Raw genomic sequence first — 17,859 nt, forward strand, 5'->3', positions numbered from 1 at the left:
CACGTTCAGCACTGGAACTCCCCCCCCTCCCTCCCCACCCCACAAAATTGCACACGCATGCTCTAAACGCTCATTACTCATCTCAAACTAATATTCACGACAGGCGGTTTTTATTAATGTCTTTCCATCACTGCTAACACCTTTGTGAGGCTGAGCTGAGAAAGCAAACAAAAGTTCTGTCAGTTTAAAATTTTTGGAATTTCTTTGATATGCCTGTGACACATGACATTAGACACGTTTAATTTGAACTGCCAAAAATTAATTGTCTACTCGCAATTTCTATTTCACTACGGCGAACCAAACTAAGAACTGCATAACAGTGGACGAATTCATGCTAATGATACCAAACTAACGTTCGCTCTCGTTCTTTATTTCGGAAAAAAAAAAAAAAGGAAAAACGGCTGCTACTCTTTTTGAATTGGAACCCGCTCTACTGACCGCAGTAACTACTTTACTATTGAGAACTTTCTTTTTCTTGTTTTCTGTTAATTCAACATTGACAGTAACTGTTTAAACAACTAGTTCGCTTCTTTTTATCAAATGGAACTTCGCTTCTTTAAACAAATACATCAGAAATCAATCTATGTACGAATAATTTTCTGGTTTAATAGCATTATATTAACGATGAAATTTGCTTTCCGTGCTCAAAGATAATGCAACTAAACTCGCTATCTTGTATATTAGGTGTTGATTGCGACTATTACATTGCGGTAAAAGTCATAGATATTTAATTAAAAAAGCCATTTCCGGAAAATTCAATCTATATCATCGAACAATACTGTCACTGCTGCCATAAGAGAAGAGTTCGCTTTAAAAGTTAACAATAGTGTGGACCATTAGTCATCCTTTACTTTTAATTGTCTTCTGTTGGTTTCAATTCTGACCAACATATTGACATAAAACGATCAGTGTTCGCTCCTTAGACTTCGAATCATCGGCTTTGGTCAATACTGACTTTCATTGCCGCCTGTATGAGAATCCTTTTCCAAATTCATCGAAAGCAATGTTTGATGCTTTTTCGCTAATTATCCGAAGTCAATTTCAGTAACAATCGATTGAAAATAAGTGCGCTCGAAACAGATCCCTTCTCAAGAAAACACTATAATTGCTGAGTCCATCTCGAAGTGTAAGTCCTACTGCTACAGCTTTCTTCTGACTTAGTTGTATCACGGTAAGTAAATCCCATGAAACTTTGTAGACCAATCCAGATCTAGAGTAACTTTTAGAAGTAAAACAGATACATGTAAAACAGCAATTATCCTTGAAAATCTTGCCAGTGGCCAATTCACCTTATTCACCCCCATTGGTCATTCTTCGATTATTCTGATCTTGAGGAGCAGGTACTTAAGGCATTGATTTTTATGGATTCTTCGTAACTCTAGATCTGTGGAAAAATGCTGTCCTTCATGTTGCAACTGGTGCTTGCAGCTGTTATTTTTCCCGCTAGAAGCCTCAATCAGCTGAGAAGCGAGGCTTGCGTTCACAAAGGATTTTTCGAAAGAAAAGCTCAAAGTAAGTCCATTTTAATTGATGTTGAATAATATTCTATTTTTTTCCGCCGTTGGGTTCATATTGTGGCATATAGTATTTATCTTCGGCCTGAGCGCTGATAAATTTTAATTTCATGTCACCATTGGTGGAAAAACCCTAATCATTTCACAGAAAAAGTTTTTAACAAAAGTGTGATAGTTAGTTTTTCAAGGTAGTACATTTTTTTATTTTGGGATGGTACAGATATATTTTATACCTTCCCGACTCTCAGGCATACAAGTGCCCACAATTATGTAGATAATATACATGTGTATCAGATCCTGACAACTGAAAAAAGTTACCATGAGAAAAAATAGTTTCTTCAGATGACAAACCGTTTAATTTTGTGTCACCTGTTTTCTTTGGAGCGTGTTCCCTCCTAAAACTAAGTAATAATGTCGATTTGATGTGCTAATCTTATGATTTTTAAGCGGAGCATATTCATTTATTCAAAAGATGAGAGGCAAATTAAAGAAACCTATGAACAGCTTTTTACTATCGATTTAGTTTCTACTTTCCTATGAAACTGAGAAGAAAAGATTCTTAAGAGCAATCTGCCAAAGAATCTGTTATAGTAAACTAGTAGAAATACGGGCGCCCACGACTTCATCTTATAGAGTGTAACGTTACTAGGGTGAAAACAGCATGGGTAGGTTTTTTCTCCATTCTTTTTTAGTTTCTCTTGATTGCTGTCGAACACGTCTGAGAAATGTGTCTGGTTTAGAATTCAAATTAATCAATCCTCTCCTTTTATTGGAATAGCATATTTATTTAGTCCGAAATTTGTTTCACGACGCACAAAAGATCCCTCTCTTCGACAGGGTTGAAATTGAAACGCCAACAAAATATTTATCTCAACAGGAAGTTTATATCAGTTCTCTCGAAGAAACTTCAATCAATAATCTTGAAATGTTTTATTCATGTAGCCAGGCAACACTTTACCTGAAAAAAAATACAATGGTAACCCCACAAAAATAAAAAAAGGAAAAAAATTATTATTGTAATAAAGAAGAGCGAATGGGTGAACTTTCACATCCCTGTTATTCCTCGCTTTCTTTGTAAGAATCCATTCCATTTGAAAGTTCAGCTGGCAAATATGCTGCATGATCCTATCTCTTCTCAAGAGAGGAATTTCTGGTCACCACTTTTGAGAAAAAAACTGCACTTTCCTCGAAGCTACAAAGAAAGCTTTATTTTCATTGCCCGGTAATACGACACTATTAACGCCAACTAAGTAGCCCAGTTAAGAAAGGTTATGCAAAAGGAAAGATAAATGCTTGATAAAAAAAAATTAAGTTCAAAATGTTTTTTTTATTTTCTCTCTTCTTTTCCCCGATGAGACACTGTTCTGATTAATCATGTGATCGCTCAATATCAAGTTGCCTCAGCGCTCCAATGCGCTCAACAGTGCATGCGCAAATGTGGCTGTGTATCGTTCAACTATGGTAAAGGGAGCGCCACAAAATCAACCCTGCTTTCCTGTCATATTAATAAAGAAAAACAGCAAAACGACCCACAGAGCTCCATTGCAGTTGATGGATTTCATTATTTTGAGTTGAAGGTATGTCGGGAAGCATTTGCTTGAGTAAAGCATTCGCGAACACGTTTGTGATCGAAAAGTACTAAACGTTGATGAGAATATGTAAACTCGAAAACTGTGGTTTATGTCGGACTGGCCTGTGCGGTTGGTTTTTGCTCTGAGATGAAAAGATTTTACAAGCCTCGCTATTGAAAAGGGAAAAGAAAACCTTCAGGAAGTGTTTGATAGGGTAAAGTGGCTGATACTGGCAGTTGAGTATCTCAAAGGCCTCCAAGGTCGCTCAATCAGGCACCAAAACGTTTGTGTATGTAGCTGCATGTCTTGTTTTTTTACTGTGGTTATACCAACAGCACTAGATAAAAATGGAGCATTGATAATTTACCACACTTTGGTTATACTATTCCCAATAAATACTTCCATCGAAAGCTACTCCTCTCAAGTCAGAGTCTATCATCCTAAATCTCCAATCACTATGCCTTGTGTACGTGTTAAATATTTTCACTGCAGCCAGTTCTCTGCGGTGCCAGTTCGTGTCAAAATGGCGGCAAATGTATTCAGGAAAACGATTCGAATAAATGCATCTGTGCTGAGGGCTACAGTGGTTCATACTGCGAGCAAAAAGCCTCGACAAGTGAAAGTGGTGAGAATATTACTGTCATTCCATACTATTGTTAAAAAACACAGAACTAAATGAATAATAATAATAATAACAATAATAATAGCAAAATGAAATAGACGAAATTTTTACTTGGTTTATAAGACGTATGGCTTTTCATAAATATATTAATATAATATCATACTTAAATATCTGATTAAAAAGGGAAAACAGTCTACAGACCAAGCGAAACCGAAAAAAGACACGCGGCAGCTATAAACTAACGCCTGATAGTGTCACCTTTTAGATTCATCTCCGCTCGGCACGACCCCTTGTGCCTCTAACCCCTGCAAGAACTACGCCACCTGTTTCGACATCACCAATGGCTATTCTTGTCGTTGCCAAAGTGGATTTCATGGCGAAAACTGCGAAAAAGGTGAGCTCTTAACTCTTGTACAAGGCAATCTTTGCCAAAAACCTCTCCAAGAAAGGTAAAATCAATTTTTAACCAAATTTTCCTCTCCAAGAGAACCTCGTATTTCCCATATATCAGAAGCGTGTTCCAGGCGTCCAATACGTAAAACGACACGCGAAAGTAAACGACACGAGAGTAGCGGAAGAGCAAAAGATGAACGCGAATGCCTGCGGATCCAAGCCTCTCTCCTTTTTCGCTCCACTGTTACTACCACGCCGTTTAGTTTTGCGCTGCGTTTTACTTATTGAACTCTTAGAACAGACTTAAGACAGAAACGTTCGCAGCTGAAGTCCAGATAAAGATCATAGGATTTGATTACGATTGATAAGTATCCTGTCCAGTAGAAGCGGTAATGTTCCCAGTCTCCTCATGGTCCTCATGCTACTGAGAACGAGACTTAGTGCCTTTTCGATGACAGCTCCTTTCTTGAACGCGTTGATAAGTGCTTTGTTTTATGCAGCAGAAAGTTGCCTGGCCTTGAAACTGACGAGTAACCACTCAGACGGCTTGCAACAAATTCATTTGGAAAGCATTGGTTGGGTTCCAGTGCTCTGCGACCAACAAACGAACAGTGGAGGTTGGACAATCCTGCAAAGACGTACACGTCCTTTTATGAGGGTCAATTTCGACAGAAATTGGACTGACTACGAAGCTGGCTTTGGGAATATTCAAGAAGGTAATTTTTGGCTCGGTAACAAAATGATCCACATGCTTATGAAAACACCTCGGTTTCTTCGAATTGAGCTGAGGACAGACAGAAATGAAAATGGCTTTGCTGAGTACAGTGACGTTAAAGTGAATGGTGTGGCTAATAAATACCGTCTTCAAATGGCATCTCCAAATGGCTACCGAGGGTCTATCGGAGACTGTGGTGGTTCTTCTTCATGGCAGTATTTCACAACAAAGGACTCGGATAATGACAAACAGTCTAACATCAATTGTGCTGTGAAAGATGGTGCTGGCTGGTGGTACAAGAATTGTGGATGTGGAAATCTCAATAAAAAAGAGGGACCGAAGTGGAATTCCTGGACCCCACCAGGCAATTTCGAGTTCAGCGAGATGAAGATACGTTGAACAGTTAGGATCAGTATAACATGTTGATAGTTGCTAGACAAGAACTCAGTTAACTAAGTTCAGGGTAGCAAATTTCCTGCATACTGGTAGATAGGAAAGTCGATATGTAATGCTCCTGCGCAATGATGTCAATCCACATAGATGGTAAAGATACATGGTTTCAAAACTACTGTCATACTGAGTTTATTAATCCTCGACTTCAAAAGCTTCAGTCCGTGATACTTCGTTACTTTTTCAAAATGAACCCCTAAAAAAGTTGGTGTAAAAGGTAGTTATTTGCAGCTAGACAATTATTTCTTATCTTAACATCAGATCCAGAACATGCAAAAGTAAATGAATCTGAGGGCTATAAGATGGGATTCATTCAATGGGAAAACCTCAGTTAAAGGCACGAATTGATTCTAACTCAGTCACACCTTGCTTCAAAGGACAATAACATGTCGCATAATCTGCAGTTCCACGACACATCTTAACTCACTTAAGCCTTTAACTCCCAGAAGTGATTAACATGAAACTTCTCCCTACAATATCCATACATTCTTCAGCAAACAGGTAACGAGAATATTCAAACTTATCAGGTAGGAGCTGCTATCTTGATCTAGCACCAAGTTCCCATCACTAATTTACAAGAAAATTTGTAGCAGCTGAAGGAGAGAATTAACAATCAGATCTTGGGAGTTAAAGGGTTAAGAGAATATTGCACAATACAATCAACAAAAATTACGATGTTTCTAAGCCTCGTTGTCTTCACCAGCAAGTTTAATTGGAGGTTGTATTTGTACTTTGAATGCAAAGATAGATGGTTGACTGTGCTGCAACTGTATATTATTTATATCTATGTTCTCAATAAAGCGTTCAACTGTGTCAGTGCGTGCTATATACGATTTTAAAAAAATTATGGTAACTCGTACGGTTTGACCTCTGACAAAAAACGTCATTCATGACTATAATTCCTAAATCGCGAAATGCGAAAGCAGTCTATGTTATTCTTGTACTTGTGCTTAAACTTTTTCGGGGCAATGCCACATTTTTCTGAGGAATTCTTCGCGTCACAACAGATTGCCTTTCGACAGAGGTCTCTCTAGGCTCGTTTTGTGAGGCAGATAAAAACATACATTAAGAGAGAGCGTGCCGGGTTTAGGAATAAAAATTGAATGATGAACTTGTTAAACTTAGGATGAATTGTTCAAACTGTGACACTGCCTCTTTAAGGAGAAATGGCACAAGGACTCATGTAAGGTTTCAAACTGCAAAAGCATTTTATCCATTCAGATCCTTCCCCATCCACTCAATCAGGAGTCTCGTGACTTTTTACACCAAAGTAAACAAAAGTTAAAATTGGCATGAAAAATTATACAGAGACGTTCTAACTAAGATACTACACATCCAGACGAATTGTTAGCCGGTTTTACAGGACTTGAATCTTCGGGCTCTGGAACTGGTTTCACATCACCTGACGCAGCTTGGGAAGCCTGTGCAAATTATAGTAATAAGGCACTCAAAGTGAGTATCTTGGAAATGAGACTTCGTCATATTCAAGATAGTATTTAAGTATTTGCTGTGCTATCGGGGAAAACGTTATACCCTAACAGGCTCACAGAATGTTATTTGACAAAGGTCACAAAGACAAAATAACCAAAACGACGAGGAGGGGACTCTCCTTATTGAAGATTGCTCGTTGTGCATTACACCGCAATGGAATATAGATCTTGGTTTAAGCACCCACTCAAGCACCATCCCGTCAGGCATTGTTGTGGCCCGTCCCAGGCTCTCAGTCGATGGACGCGAGCAAAATAGCTGGCTATAGAAAAACAGCGGTTGCGCTTTGCCTAACCCGCTTTTCACGCGCTCTCCGTTAGTTTTCACTCACCAAGGTCGGAATTGCACAGGCTACAGTTGTTGAAAACGTCACTGTGGCTATACTTGAGAGAACTACGCAAAAATATTCTTATTTTATCACAGTAAATAGTCTGAACTTGAGGTCAACATTTGATCGTTTAATCCGATCGTCCGAGTGAGGGTATACCAGAGAAGGACTGTTTTTGGTAGTACTGACTGATTGGCGACATATTGCAGAAACAAACCAACAAATAAAAAAAACAACAACAGCAACTTACCGGAGGAGGGTGAGCTTTGGACGCGTCAAATCCAGCATAAGTATCCCCTGACCATAAGGCGTGCAGAGAGGGCAGGGTGAACTCTTGAGGACTTGCTAAGCCATGAGTTGCCTTCAGTTCAAGTTCGGGTGGCTCGGCAGGGACTTTGTGGAAATAACTAAACAAAGACAGCAGGTTAATTAACATTATTATAAGCGGTACAGAGCTCAGAGAGAAGTAGGGGTAGTACTGTGGAAGAATTCTCCCTAACAGTTTCCCAGATGGAGAGAAGCAGTGTGAAATTAAAGCCTCTCGCCTAACAACTCCCGTCCGCGGCTGGAGCTCAGACCTCTTGATCCAGAGTGCATCGTCCCGACAAAATACGCCAGTGCCTTCTAAGCTACTCTATCATAAGAAAACCTCTTTAATAGGTGCTGTGAATAAGCAAAATACTCTAATCTTGTTTGAAGTACTGGCCACAGTTGTTCGAAGGCCGATTGCCGCTAACCCAGGGTTAGATTTTATTCCGGGTTTCGTTATTTCTCTGTTAATAAGCTTTTTTGGATAATTTCCTCTATTCTTTTTAGAGCATCCAATAATCAAATTGAAGACAACTTGAAAAATAATAAAAATGAATTTCATTTTGCAGCTTTCAGATCTGAAATCAAATTTCACACTATCTCGACCCAGCATTGATCAAATCGGCCCTGAATATGGGTAACCGCACTTTGAAACAGTGATGTCCTTACATGAATCCATTCTCATGGTTGGCTTTCTCCAGCTTCTTTCGTATGATGGGACCAAGTTTTAGGAAAAATGGATGTTGCCATGGTCTAGCTGTTGTGCCGGGCCCTCTAGTACTGGAGTACTCGCGGGAAATTGCTTCAGCCTTCTTGTACACTGAAGTTAAAAAAAGGTTCCTTTAAATTCACTTTGAACACTATCATCTTTGCCACCATCTTTAAGTTAAGACTGGTCTCCTAAGACTGCCAGTCGGAAAGACTGACAGTCAGTCTGTCTGACTACCTACTGGATAGGTATATCTGTTTCTCTTAAAACGAAAGAAGAGTTTAACACAAAAGATAACAATAGCTTTACATTTATCACTTTCTTGTAGAGCTCGAATGGCTTTTCCACACTGATCTTCAGCAAGAAGTGTTTCCCCACAAAAGCAGTAAGCCTACAGGGAACAGGAAGCATGAAAATGTGATGAACAACTTGCTGGAAACTTTTACTAAAAGCTCAAGATTCCTTGTAAAGAATCTTATTCGGTGTACATTATCTCCAAACAAAATTGTTTGGAGATAATGAACACACACTGTGTATCCAGAAAAAAGTGGATCATGTAAATCATAAAAGTTGAAGAAGAGGATTGGATATCTTTGAAAGGAAACAAGAAGATTAAAAGTTGCTGGTAAAATAAAAAGAAATCTCCCTGTGCATGCTTAGAATGTATTGTGCTTGATCAGGATCCTATCATTATTCAAGTAGTTACTTCAGCCCAAGGATCTGCCCCTTACCATTATATATATTTTATGTTGATAGCAAGCTGAGCAATAGGCCATTTCTGAATTACCTTTAGCCTCTTTACCAAAATGAGGCCTGGTGCTGAACCATTTGTATGAAAACGAGTTTTATCTGCACGTGAATGAAAACATATCATATGGAAGGATGAATACCTGAACTCACTTTGAGAAAGAGGTTAAAGGCAATTCGTAAATGGAAAACAAATGCCACAAAATATAATTTGTGAAGACAACTACACCCCCTACCATCAACTTTCTAACCCATTGTGAATTTAATACCTAATAATTAATGAAATTTTAACTTACATAGGACTGATAAAATGCAGCTTTCAAATCAAGGTATTTCTTCCATTTACCAGCTTTAGTTGGCTCCACTGATTTCAGAGAATCACCTTTAATAAATAAATATTTAGTAACAAATAGCTTTAGCTAAAGGCTGGAATTACTGTCTAAAAGAACAATTGTGATAATGAATATGGAAATGACACTAATAATGACACTGTTAGATATTTACAAATAACTCATTATTAAAAAATTACCAACAGTAAGGGTATCACATGTTGACACCCACTCTGAACAAAGGGTTTGCTGTTAAATAAAAAGACTGAGGAGGGTTGGGGTGGGGTGCTGGAGGGTGGGGTGAGACAGAGTTTATAAATTGCAATTTTTCTAAAGTTGAACCAAGGTCATAGAAATAATTATAACTTAAGATACAAAAAACATACTTGCTGCTGTAAACAGTTTTGACGTCTCATTGGTAAGTGCAGAGATGAGAGAAGCTTTATGTTTGAGCTCCACTGCTCGTGCCACAGTAACTAAAGAGAAAGTATAAGTAACAGCTTTAGTTGTTGCCTTCAAACTACATGTTGTTTGTTCTGTTCTTCTTTTACATTCAAGGATTATTGTGGTAATGTACTAAGAGAAAAGAACAAAACACATCAATTTCAATTTAGTTTAAATTAGAATGAGTGGAAATTTATTTTGAACCATACATACAGTGAAGACTTTTAACTTCAGAAAACAAAATTACACCAAACCAAAAAGTGAGCAAACAAACAACAGCTTGACCCAAAGACATTTGCAATGTAACAAGGTCAAATGTGAAAGGTCAAAATACTCATAGTACATGATCACAAAGTACATGTATGCAATTGTGCATGTGGAATTATTTGCAAAAACTACATATACCGCTCGATTGAGATACAGGATTAAAAAGTTTATTAATCCCTCTTTCCCTTGTAAAGTACTTGATTAAAGGGGAAGAGAAAGAACAGAAAAGAAAGAAGGATATCCTAAACACACCTGTTTAACAACATTTACAACTTGAAAGTGGTAGATGTTCCACAAACACATTTTATCAGCTCAGCCATTGGCTGCAGTATTTTGTTCTCTGGTTTGTCTTACTATCACTTTCGGTAATACTTACCTTCTTGTGCTTCAGCGACACACTGCATCTGATAAGCCTCCAACACTCGCTGATCAGTATCAGCACCTTTCTCAGCTGATAAGTCACCAAGGCGTGGCATCAGACTTTCCTGCAGACAAAAGAATTAGCCAAAAATATCCCAACTTCATACCTCCAGTAGTTTGGGAGAGGAAGGGATATCCAAAGTGTATCATATTTAGTCTAAATACCTTGACAAACTTAAACATTCCTCCTGCAGCTCTAAGGCATGTGTGGACTTCCTTTGCTTCATCCATGGTTACCCTGCTAATATTCATTTCATAAATTAATTCCTTCATCTCAGAAGTGCAATAAAGTTCAGATATCAAAAAGACATGCAACAATCAAGACACTAAGGACAAAGTAGAACAAATAAAATGGAGTAAAATTCTCTATTTCATCATGAATATGTGTGGTGCCCATGCCAAATTCATAACAAACTCCTTTGAAAAGTAGTCAAATCATCAGTTGTCACCTTAAAAATGTAATAATAATTTCTGTATTATATATTACAAAGATTTATAATAATTATTCTAATGTTTAATACCATCAAACTTACTCTCCCTTGGCAGCCAGTTTTGCTGCATACTTTGTATACCAGACGGCAACATTCAAGCAGACAGATGTTAACTCAAACACACTGTCAGCTGAACAACTGAGGAAAAAAATTGACAACATTAACAAAAGAACATGATCATCATAATACTCTAATTGTCCTCAGACTGGTGTCAGTGGTTGAAATTGATGAAATTGGCCATTGATATATGGCATTTCTGTTTTCTTATAGAGCTACATATATAGGTCTATTTAGTCCCTATCCAATCTACGGGCAAGGGTGGAAAAGGGTAAGATGGCAAGGGGAGGGAGGGGGGGGGAGGGGTGCAAAAGGAGATGAAGAACTATATACAGTCCAGAATGCTTTTTGGGGAAGCAGAGTTTAAATGCAGTGTAAACAAAGTATATTATGTTTGAAGAAAGTAAGAAATGTGGGACGAACCATTCAATCTGTTGACATCAAAAAGGACAAATGTCATGTCATGTCCCACAAGTCAATGACCCCTTTTACTTTGGTTGCATAGACCAGTCTCAGATAAACTTACGTTGGAGTGTTTCCACAAATTGAGTTTGTCCACTTGAACATGACTAGTTTACGAAGCTTGCTGTCACCAGATCCTTGGGCTGGATCATTCACAAGACCATGAAGGAGTGACAAATAAAGCTCAGTGGCCTGTTGGATTGATTTGGGATCATTTGAAGGGTCTGTCAAGGAATTTAACAGCTTTACCCTGGCCATCTTCAGTTCTCTGCAAAAGGAAAATAAACACTTTGGATCTTTCTTTAAGGAGGGGAGTTATCGATTGATAAAAATGCAATACAAACAAACAGATAGGTACTATAATTATCCTTTAAACTTGTGTTATAACATCCTTGAACTAACTACCACTAGACTTGTGCAATTGTTGTTTCTCAAAGTGCTAGACATTGGTGATGGAAAAGTCCTACAGCTAACTTCCCTCATAAAAAGGAGGATTTCGGAATTTTCTTGACCATATCCTAATGGACAAAATTAACCAATGATTATCACTCCTTCCAAATGTGCTAAACATCATAAGTGAGAGTTTTTTTACCATTTTATCCTGACATTAATTATGCAACATTTAATAACCCATTTCAGTTAATTTTCATTTCAAGGTACAAGGATTGGAAAGTTAACACTCCACCTCTTCAATTTTTTTTCTCTCTGACTCTCATTCTTAGGATGAAAATAGAATTTACCCAGTATTCTGATTTTTGGTCATGTTCTAAGTTATATTATTTTTTACCCAACAGCATTAAATTGCATTAAATTGCATTAAATCTTAATCCTGAATCTGCCTATCAAACAATTGTATCATCAAATCCAAAACATCTAATTTTAAGCTAGGTATGCAAGTAAATAAAATTTACAACAAAATAAATTTTCCTACTGGATACATTTAATATAATCTGCGGACATTTGTCAAATGAGCAAAATCTAACATTTTAAAAGCGCTAGTCTGGAAAACGATGATTTCAAGCCGTGTTTGTCCAGCTAAGTTTTTCGGTGTAGGTTGTTAGATAAGAACGAAAGAAAATGATGGACTTACGAGAGCATCTTAGACGAGGTAGAATTGGTCGCTACATTTCGAATCGACTCAAACGTAACAGGAGCAGAAGCCTTGATTGGGTTTCTGTGAAACCAGTGCGCCATTTTGTTACTATTTATAACAGAAGATGCAATGTTTCTTTTTTTGTTGGTTATGGTTAGAAATTTCCATGTGTTAAATGAAGATGAAAGTAGTTTTGATACTGACCGCTGATAAAACTACAAAGTGATCGGAAGTCGTCGTGAAAAAACCGATCAATCTGATTTGTGCAATCGTAAAGCTTCGTTGACATCGTATCACATATCAGTAATTTTCGTGTGATTTTCACAGATTGTTCGGTCAGCGGAGCAGCGCAGGAAATCACACTCAAGACGGCTTACATGACATAAAAACTAGAACGTGTCGTCTTGCGCGCCTAGTTCGAAACCGAAGTGATATTGCCTTGAAAATCCTGAAAAAATATTCCATACTCTACCTCTAGCACATGAAGTGAGTGAAAATGTCGTTTGAGGCGAGGATTTTGGATTCCTTAAGACCCATATTCCCGCAGCTAAATGACCGCGTTTTAACGGAATGCATCAGGAATGTTCAAGAAACCGTTGGAAGTGATCCCGCCACTATATTACCCGGATGCATTGACATGCTCTTGAGTAGAACTATTAATGAAGAAAATTTAACGGCAAACAGATCAGTTGTGCCTGTGACAAAACCTACAAACGAAAAAGCAAACTCGTTTGTTATAGAAGAAGACGATGATGTAGTGTTTGTCTCGAAAACGAGCCGTGTTCAGACAGCGGCTGCAACCAGAATTGCACCAATGATCATTGATGACGTGGAGATTACGGCATACCACTCTTCGTCCACCCCGAGAGGCGCATCTAATCCACCTCCGCTAAATGCTGGTTGTAACACAAGGGACCTGAGCCGAAATCTTTCGTTCGAAGGAGAGACACAATTTCCTCGTGCGCCATTTTCGAATATGCCGTCAGCGAATCTTCAAGATTCTAATCGACATGTTCAGGTTACACACGCTCAACATCCTCTAGATCCCACAGAAGGAGCTATGGAAAACCTTCACGCTCTATTCCCCGATGTAAGAGATGATTATCTTCAAAGCTTGCTTGACAGGTGGTCACATCTCCCTCGAGATGTGGCCATCAATCATGCTTGCAATGAGTTAATTGAGAAACGTGATTATCCTAAGAAAGCATCTAAATTAACTAATCCTATGGGAACCAATACTTCTGGAAATGTCTCTGTAGAGAAAGACTTCTTCAAAGACTTTTCAGGTCCAGTGTCATTGCAATACCAAAATCAGTGCTTAGTTTTACTTCAAAATGAATTCAGAATGATTCCTAAGGGGCATATTAAGAAAGCTTTGCAAATATTTAGATATCACTATGCCCCAAGTAGAAGATATCTGCAGGAACAACTTCGCATTTCTACACAAAGGGATGCAACTGCCACAGTGACAGCTGCACCCTCTTGTCAACTCACAAGTAAGGTGCCATTAGCCACTGTTGATGAGACTCCCTATGCACTTAGCCAGCGACCACCTCAAATTCAACTTCTTAGGTGTGGACGCTCTCCAGTACAGTCAAATTACTCACCATTTAACATGGATGAGGAACTTTTAAGGGAGATGGAGTATGTGAAAAAGTGGGATCTTTCTAGAACTGCAGAGAAGGATCGATTATTTGCCTTAAGCTTAAATGACCAGCAGTATGAAGAAGAAGGCCAGAAAATTGAATGTGGCTGTTGCTATGGAGATGCAGCTTTTGAAGACATGGTTCAGTGCCTGGATGGTCATCTTTTCTGTGCAAGTTGTCTGATGAACTATGCAAAGGAGGCTGCTTTTGGCCAAGGTAAGACAACTCTTGTGTGCATGAGTGATGGTTGTGAAGGCACATTTCCCATGAGTCAACTGAAGAAGGCCTTGCCGGCCAAAATCCTGGAGAAATACGAAGATCGTGTGCAAGAGGAATCCCTTACATTGGCCCAAATGGATGATTTTGTGCAGTGCCCTTATTGTGATTTTGCAGCAATTTTGCCACAGGAAGAGAAAGTTTTTAAATGCCAGAATCCTTCTTGTGCCAAAGAAACCTGTCGGTACTGCAAAGAGGAATGGTCTGATCATTTTGGCTTAAAGTGTACTGAGGTTGAAAAATCAGCACAGAAGGATGTGAGGCTTTCATATGAAGAAAGAATGACAATGGCAAAGATAAGAAAATGCCTAAAGTGTGGGTGCGAGTTCACCAAATCAGATGGGTGCAACAAAATGACATGTCGGTGTGGAGCCACAATGTGCTATGTCTGCCGTAAGCCAAGTATTCATTATAACCACTTTTGTCAGCATCCAAAGGATCCTGGAAAGCCATGCACAAAATGCAAAAGTTGTTCGCTGTGGAGTGATCCTTCCGAAGATGATAACCGTGCAGTGAAGGAACTCGAGAAGGAAGCTCAAGAAGCAAAGAGGAAGTTTGAGGCAGAATCAGAGGACATCCCAGCTAAAAGGGTGAAGAATGTATGAGAACTATATTAGAGATGTAGCTTCTTGAGAGTGTGAATTACAGTAAGGTTATAAAATGAAATTCATGTCCTTTGGCAGTTGGCAAGAGGAAGGATTAGAAACATTAGAAGGTACTTTCTATTCATTTTGTCACCCCATTTCAGAAATTGTGATGTTACACCAGAAGATTTTCATCTTTCATTTTACAAATTATTGTCAACAAATACTCAAATGAGGGTTACATATATATGCTTCACCTTTAGGGTTTATGTTTATGTAAAAGTAAAGAACTTGTTATACTGAAGTTCTGAACATCAGACTTCAAATTTGGTCATTTGTGTAATCTTGTGTGAAAGCAATTTCTTACCAAAAAAAGTATTTGAGAATTGAAAAGTAGTCAAGAGTATCGGTTGTTTGAAACGAGGCAATTCAGGGAGCAAGCTTAAATATTCTTTCAGCAAGAAGGACTGCCAGTTTTACATTTTCTGTTTTAGTTTGAGGATTTCTCAAACCTGAATTATCATATGATCACAATGATCTCCAAAACATTACATTTCAACTTATTTGTAATAAGTGCTCAAAAAATTTAAATGTACTGTGTCTCTTCTGCAGATGGATAAAGAAATCAAGATGCACCAGTAGATACGTACATTTAGAAGGCACTCGGAAAGAACCATGCACAAATTTCTGTTCCCTTCATCCCCTTTACTTATGACTTTTGTACGCAATATTTGTGTCATGACAGGCTGAGAATCTTACTTGTACTTGCAGAAAAAAAGCATTGAATATATTTTTTTGTGGGTAAAATACATTTTCCCATGTACATTTCCTACAGCCCTTGATATAATTGGGGTCTGACATATTTTGAAAATTTAAGACTACGTGTGAGAATATTGCATTAGCAACAGTTTCCTATTGAACTTTTTAGGGTTGGTAAAATCTTAGAATTTACCACCATGCAACAACCTCATGCATGGGATTTAAATTGAAACTTTAATTGTACACAATGTAATTCTGTGAAAAATGACAAACAAAAAAAATATTTTTATATGCAAATTAACACAATATTTTATTATTTCCTATAATTGATGTCACATTTAAGTTGATAATATGAATTTAATGAACAAATTAGTGTATTGAATTCTTTATTCGAAGAGTTTTATAATTTCTGTTCCTGTGACACTCTAGCAGTTAATAATCATTAGCATGCATAACCCAGGGCTTTGTGTACATGTAGTTTCAAGTGTTCCAGTTCTATTATCACGTTACATTTTTCTGAGTCATTTCTGACCACTGCTTAATGTTAGAAATTAAATAAATGCAACCTTTTAGGCTTACAGATTGATAGATATCCATGTGTAACTTGTGCATGACCTTACTATAAGTCTTGAATTTCAGTACTAGTTCTCTCCCAAATATGATGGGAAAGTTTGAAATGGCTGAGTGGATTTCCTTAGCCAGTGCAGTATGTTTAGTTCCTAATGAGGATCATGTGACAATACTCTGGAGAACTGTGTCTTCCAAACTTTGTCCATAGGCATAATTACAAAACATAAAGGGGGAATTCATCAGGAAGACAAGTCATACGAGCAAAGAAGTCTTGCAATGAGAGGTAGTACCTTTTAGATTGTGCTAGTAAAGTAGCTTGTTATGCTTCTAGTATTGCCAGACTTTTTTCCCAAATGTAATCAAAATTATGTTAATTTTTGAAAACTATGTTACTTTTACTTAAGAGGGGATGTCAGCATCCATCGACCAAATTTGAAATATTGTGGCAAGTCGCCCAAAATTTGTTTTCTCTCCTACTTTCATATTTTGTAGCCAAATATGTTCTAATAATTGTGGTGGTGTTTTATTGTGAAAATATATTTTAGTTTTCGAGAAATGACTTTTTTCGTACGACCGCTCAAATATGCAAATTTTCACCGTGAATATTACCCGAGTTGTGTGACCTCATGTAACGAATGTACTAGACCTACGGTATTTCTGTGAACATAATCCTTTGTTTTATCATCTAAACTTAATCCCCTGTCTTTATTTAAGCTGGCAAAGAAATATTTATTTGTTGGTGAATATTTTTGTCCTACATACTTTCCTATGTCGAAAAATAGCATCAAAACAAAGACAGTTTTAACAATGACCGATATGACAGAATCTACTGAGCTTCAAGCTTTTAAAAGGCCAAAGGGTGGTTATAAAGTTAGTGTAAAAATTTCCTTGTGTATTTGTGTTGTTCTATCTTGAGACGAACTCATAGTCCGGCAAACTTTACTTGATAGCGACTATGAAATATACATGGTGGATTAGGTTCACAGAAATACCGTAGATCTAGTACATTCGTTACATGAGGTCACACAACTTCGGTAATATCCACGGTAAAATTTGCATATTTGAGCGGTCGAACGAAAAAAGTCATTTCTCGAAAACTAAAATATATTTTCACAAAAAAAACTACACTACAATTATTAGAACATATTGGGCTACAAGATATGAAAGTAGGAGTGAAAACAAATTTGGGTGACTTGCCGCTGTTTGTCTGATGCATGCTGACATTAGCTCTTAAGAATGCATTTCATGAAAGAAACACAAAGCAAGTTTGAATTATATATTTATCGTATAGAAAACATGAAATCCTCTTTATTTGAGTTGCATACTTGCTGTGATAAAACACAATGAACCTCTTCACTTAATTCCAGACTAGAAGCGGTGACTTATTGCGTCAAAATTTGCGATGTCAGTGTCACGTTTTCCTTTAACGTCTCTGATGCCTTTGAAAGCGGAGGTGGACCGCTGTTGCGCCTTACCTTCTACAGTATGAACACACCTCGGTAGTGCATAATCGTGCATGCTCTCACGCAGTCATAAAAAAAACTGCACGACATAATAGAAACAGGTCTTACTTACGTCGCTTTATCTAAAAATCATGATTTAACCGTAAACAGAC

General features: G+C 37.8%; 3 protein-coding genes across 4 annotated transcripts; 2 read left to right on the top strand and 1 right to left on the bottom strand.

The window, feature by feature from the left end:
• The first annotated feature begins 1,388 nt into the window (after positions 1–1,388).
• Positions 1,389–6,084, top strand: LOC113686746 (uncharacterized). Of its 2 annotated transcripts, none has more exons than XM_089211561.1 (5): positions 1,389–1,512; positions 2,871–3,091; positions 3,578–3,710; positions 3,973–4,101; positions 4,601–6,084. In XM_089211561.1, exons 1-5 carry the CDS (start codon positions 1,395–1,397, stop codon positions 5,212–5,214), a joined length of 1,215 nt encoding a protein of 404 aa, XP_089067687.1. In that variant the 5' UTR covers positions 1,389–1,394; the 3' UTR covers positions 5,215–6,084. The 2 variants fall into 2 exon arrangements, with proteins under 2 accessions (XP_089067687.1, XP_089067688.1); XM_089211562.1 differs by having other exon boundaries at positions 4,604–6,084.
• On the bottom strand, positions 5,382–12,721 carry LOC113686750 (BRO1 domain-containing protein BROX). The gene is made up of 11 exons (XM_089211560.1): positions 12,407–12,721; positions 11,381–11,584; positions 10,840–10,935; positions 10,472–10,544; positions 10,263–10,371; positions 9,562–9,651; positions 9,143–9,228; positions 8,409–8,490; positions 8,060–8,210; positions 7,332–7,488; positions 5,382–6,686 (listed from the first exon to the last, which is right to left on the bottom strand). Exons 1-11 carry the CDS (start codon positions 12,508–12,510, stop codon positions 6,585–6,587), a joined length of 1,254 nt encoding a protein of 417 aa, XP_089067686.1. The 5' UTR covers positions 12,511–12,721; the 3' UTR covers positions 5,382–6,584.
• Positions 12,722–12,743: 22 nt separating this feature from the next.
• LOC113686749 (E3 ubiquitin-protein ligase RNF216) lies at positions 12,744–17,539 on the top strand. The gene has a single exon (XM_027204416.2). The coding sequence runs from the start codon at positions 12,906–12,908 to the stop codon at positions 14,934–14,936; it is 2,031 nt and encodes a 676-aa protein (XP_027060217.2). The 5' UTR covers positions 12,744–12,905; the 3' UTR covers positions 14,937–17,539.
• Positions 17,540–17,859: the final 320 nt, after the last annotated feature.

This window comes from Pocillopora damicornis, chromosome 7 (genome assembly GCF_964200805.1).
Source record: "Pocillopora damicornis chromosome 7, jaPocDami1.2, whole genome shotgun sequence".
Lineage (NCBI taxonomy): Eukaryota > Metazoa > Cnidaria > Anthozoa > Scleractinia > Pocilloporidae > Pocillopora > Pocillopora damicornis.

Bases quoted from the DNA above. Each gene is read 5' to 3' on its own strand.
- LOC113686746 (XM_089211561.1), top strand. From the start codon at position 1,395: ATGCTGTCCTTCATGTTGCAACTGGTGCTTGCAGCTGTTATTTTTCCC. The intron at 1,513-2,870 runs GTAAGTCCATTT...TTCCCCGATGAG, and splicing joins TTTCGAAAGAAAAGCTCAAA to ACACTGTTCTGATTAATCAT. The intron at 3,092-3,577 runs GTATGTCGGGAA...TTTTCACTGCAG, and splicing joins TTCATTATTTTGAGTTGAAG to CCAGTTCTCTGCGGTGCCAG.
- LOC113686750 (XM_089211560.1), bottom strand. From the start codon at position 12,510: ATGGCGCACTGGTTTCACAGAAACCCAATCAAGGCTTCTGCTCCTGTT. The intron at 8,491-9,142 runs GTAAGTTAAAAT...TGTTCCCTGTAG, and splicing joins CTGCATTTTATCAGTCCTAT to GCTTACTGCTTTTGTGGGGA. The intron at 6,687-7,331 runs GTAAGTTGCTGT...TAATTTGCACAG, and splicing joins CCAAAGCTCACCCTCCTCCG to GCTTCCCAAGCTGCGTCAGG.
- LOC113686749 (XM_027204416.2), top strand. From the start codon at position 12,906: ATGTCGTTTGAGGCGAGGATTTTGGATTCCTTAAGACCCATATTCCCG.